The 3794-nt window shown below is 41.2% G+C and overlaps 1 protein-coding gene across 1 annotated transcript in view; it reads left to right on the forward strand.

The window, feature by feature from the left end:
* Positions 1-3794, forward strand: part of ankrd13b (ankyrin repeat domain 13B) — a 126718-nt gene extending 122924 nt beyond the window's left edge. Inside the window, exon 16 of the mRNA XM_062068065.1 lies at positions 2703-3794. Coding sequence (XP_061924049.1) covers positions 2703-2907 — 205 coding nt within the window. The 3' untranslated portion in view covers positions 2908-3794. The remainder of the gene's footprint in view (positions 1-2702) is intronic.

Consider the following 3794-nt stretch of genomic DNA (forward strand, 5'->3'; position numbering starts at 1 on the left):
ACAGACAGCATTTGGTGACCTCAAACAACAAAGCTATGGATTGATTCACACTGGTTTTTGATCTTGAAAGTCCTTAAAAAGTGCCTGAATTTGGCCATGGAAAAGGTGTACGAAGCCTGTGTAACGATTACTGGCATTGATGATAAACCGCGGTAAAACTCCTGACGATTAAAATTGAAATGATTGTAAAACGTGCCAGCAACTTGAGAGTTACTGGTTCGATCCCCAGCTTCCGCCATCCTAGTCACGTCCGCTGTGTCCTTTAGCGAGACGCTTCACCATTGCTCCTGATGTGTCGTGGTTAGGGGCCTTGCATGGCAGCTCCCGCCGTCAGTGTGCGAATGTGTGTGTGTGAATGGGTGAAGGTAGAAAAGCGCTATACTAGTATAACCCATACAACCCATAACCGCCCTTACTCACCTACTGGGATACTCCTCGAGGGTGGGTACCATTCACGATTGAACAGATACGGTGCCATATCTTGGTACCTGGGATTTAATTCAGGTATTCAATGGTACCAATTGTCAGTACTTTCTCCTGTGTTGATAAATATCTTATCTGACGGTTTTAAATTTGACTTGTTGAAACCCTGGCTAATAAATAAATAATACAAGCAGGTATGATTTGTGCTGATATCGTATCGGCTCAATGTAATATTAATATCGGAAATGAAAAAGTTGTATCAGAACTCCCCTAATTGCTACTATAGGTGTGCCACAAGTCTGGTGGCACCGGTTATTCTAGATCAGGGGTCACCAACCTTTTTGAAACCAAGAGCTACTTCTTGGGCACTGATTAATGCGAAGGGCTACCAGTTTGATACACACTTAAATAAATTGCCAAAAATAGCCAATTTGCTCAATGTACTTTTAACTCTATGTTATTATTAATAATTAATGATATTTATCTTTGTGGAAACACTGATCATCTTAATGATTTCTCACAATAAATATATATAGAAACAGATAAATATCAATATGCAAAACTTTATTTTTATATTTTCTCTAAGTGCACATTTTTCAAATTGAACATTTTCAAATGATCACTTCTAAGACATTTTTAAATAGCTAGCCACTAACAATTTTTAACAAATCATGAATTAGTTTGCACCATGTTTGTACAGATAATAACTCATGTAAAATACAAAATTCAACTCTCAAATTTTTAAATAAATCATGTCACACTTTGAACTGGACACCAAATCTGTTATCTGTTTCTTTGTCAGTTAGTGAAGACCAAGTCTTTAAAATATTTTCTTGGATTTTCAAATTCTATTTGAGTTTTGTCTCTCTTAGAATTAAAAATGTCAAGCAAAGCGAGACCAGCTTGCTAGTAAATAAATACAATTTAAAAAAATAGAGGCAGCTCACTGGTAAGTGCTGCTATTTGAGCTATAGTTAGAACAGGCCAGCGGGCTACTCATCTGGTCCTTATGGGCTACCTGGTGCCCGCGGGCACCGCGTTGGTGACCCCTGTTCTAGATCAATGATTGTCTGTACGGCTCCATCTAGTGGTAGGCCAAAGAACCACATGCTTAAAGTACAGTGTTTTATTTCCCTACATTCCAACACAGTTTAACTGTTCAAACGGTGTGGCCAAAAATAATAAATAAACTTGTTAAAAAAAACATCTGCCTTGCTTTTAATGGGCGGTATAGCTCGGTTGGTAGAGCGGCCGTGCCAGCAACTTGAGGGTTTCAGGTTCGATCCCCGCTTCCGGCCATCCTAGTCACTGCCGTTGTGTCCTTGGGCAAGACACTTTACCCATCTGCTCCCAGTGCCACCCACACTGGTTTAAATGTAACTTAGATATTGGGCTTCACTATGTAAAAGCGCTTTGAGTCACTAGAGAAAAGCGCTATATAAATATAATTCACTTTACTTCACTTTTAATGAATACTTAGGCCTACTACGTTACTGTATTTTAATGGTGACACTTGGAGAGCCAAGTTTTTTCCTGCGGCGAACAAAGATTGAGGACCACTTTTCTAGATGGAAAACTAGTGATATTTAAACGTGACTATTCAAAATGCGACCACGGCAACCAAGTGATTAATCAGATAAAACAATTGTAATTAGAGATGTCCGATAATATCGGACGGCCGATAAATGCTTTAAAATGTAATATCGGAATTTATCGGTATCGGTTTCAAAAAGTAAAATGTATGACTTTTTAAAACGCCGCTGTACGGAGTGGTACTTGGACGTAGGGAGAAGTACAGAGCAGTTGCGTCTCCCAGTCGTACTTGCCAACCCTCCCGATTTTCCCGGGAGACTCCCGAATTTCAGTGCCCCTCCCGAAAATCTCCCGGGGCAACCATTCTCCCGATTTCCAACACAGACAACAAAATTGGGGGCGTGCCTTAAAGGCACTGCCTTTGCGTGCCGGCCCAATCACATAATATCTCTGGCTTTTCACACACACAAGTGAATGCAATCCATACTTGGTCAACAGCCATACAGGTCACACTGAGGGTGTCCGTATAAACAACTTTAACACTGTTACAAATATGCGCCACACTGTGAACCCACACCAAACAAGAATGACAAACACATTTCGGGAGAACATCCGCACCGTAACACAACATAAACACAACGGAACAAATACCCAGAACCCCTTGCAGCACTAACTCTTCCGGGACGCTACAATATACACGAATATTACGGTCCTTGATGTTAAACATGAAGGATTTCTTCATCCAGCAGGATCCCCCCGCTGAAGCCGCGCTCGCCCACCAGCCTCTCCTCCACCCCCTCCAAGAAGCAGACCGCCGGCCGCAGCTACGACGAGCAGCTGCGTATCGCCATGGAGATATCCGCCCGCGAGCAGGAAGAGGCGGAGCTCCGGCGACGGAAAGAGGAGGAGGAACTGCAGCACATCATCGAGCTGTCACTCATGGAGAAGTGAGCGGACATGGGTAAGGGGGACGGGGCGGCGACATTGTAAGCACACTCGGGAAGGAAGTGGACCGAGGTTTTTGCTCGGGAGGGGGAGGTAACGCCGACTCCGCAGAGGGGGTCAAAGGTCACCCTCTGTACTAAAACACCCTTGCTGTCACGCTATTGCCATTTTTTTTTACTCTCAAATGTGATTTGAAAAGCACCATTATAGACAACATTATCCAAATGTGATCGATATCACTCCTAAATCCCCCCTCTCTCCCCAATTGTCGTGTGATGTGGAATTGTCTTTTTTCTGTGCCCGAATGCACAACGCAAGGTCTATAAAGGCGTGCTCGGAGGAGTTTGGCGTGGAAGAACATGCAAACAATAGGACAGGTCAACTTCCTGTTTTAGGTGCAGTGGTCGCGTACAAATACGATAAAAAAAGACATGTGAATGTTTGAAGCCTTCACTCATATTAATAATTACTAGAGATGTCCGATAATATCAGCCTTTTTTTATTTTTTATTTTTTATTAAATCAACATAAAAAACACAAGATACACTTACAATTAGTGCACCAACCCAAAAAACCTCCCTCCCCCATTCACACTCATTCACACAAAAGGGTTGTTTCTTTCTGTTATTAATATTTTGGTTCCTACAATATACAGTATATCAATACAGTCTGCAAGGGATACAGTCCGTAAGCACACATGATTGTGCGTGCTGCTGGTCCACTAATAGTACTAACCTTTAACAGTTAATTTGACTCATTTTCATTAATTACTAGTTTCAATGTAACTGTTTTTATATTGTTTTACTTTCTTTTTTATTCAAGAAAATGTTTTTAATTTATTTATCTTATTTTATTTTTTATTTTTTTTTTTTTTTTAAAAGGACCTTATCTTCA

This window comes from Entelurus aequoreus, linkage group LG13 (assembly GCF_033978785.1).
Source record: "Entelurus aequoreus isolate RoL-2023_Sb linkage group LG13, RoL_Eaeq_v1.1, whole genome shotgun sequence".
Classification (NCBI taxonomy): domain Eukaryota; kingdom Metazoa; phylum Chordata; class Actinopteri; order Syngnathiformes; family Syngnathidae; genus Entelurus; species Entelurus aequoreus.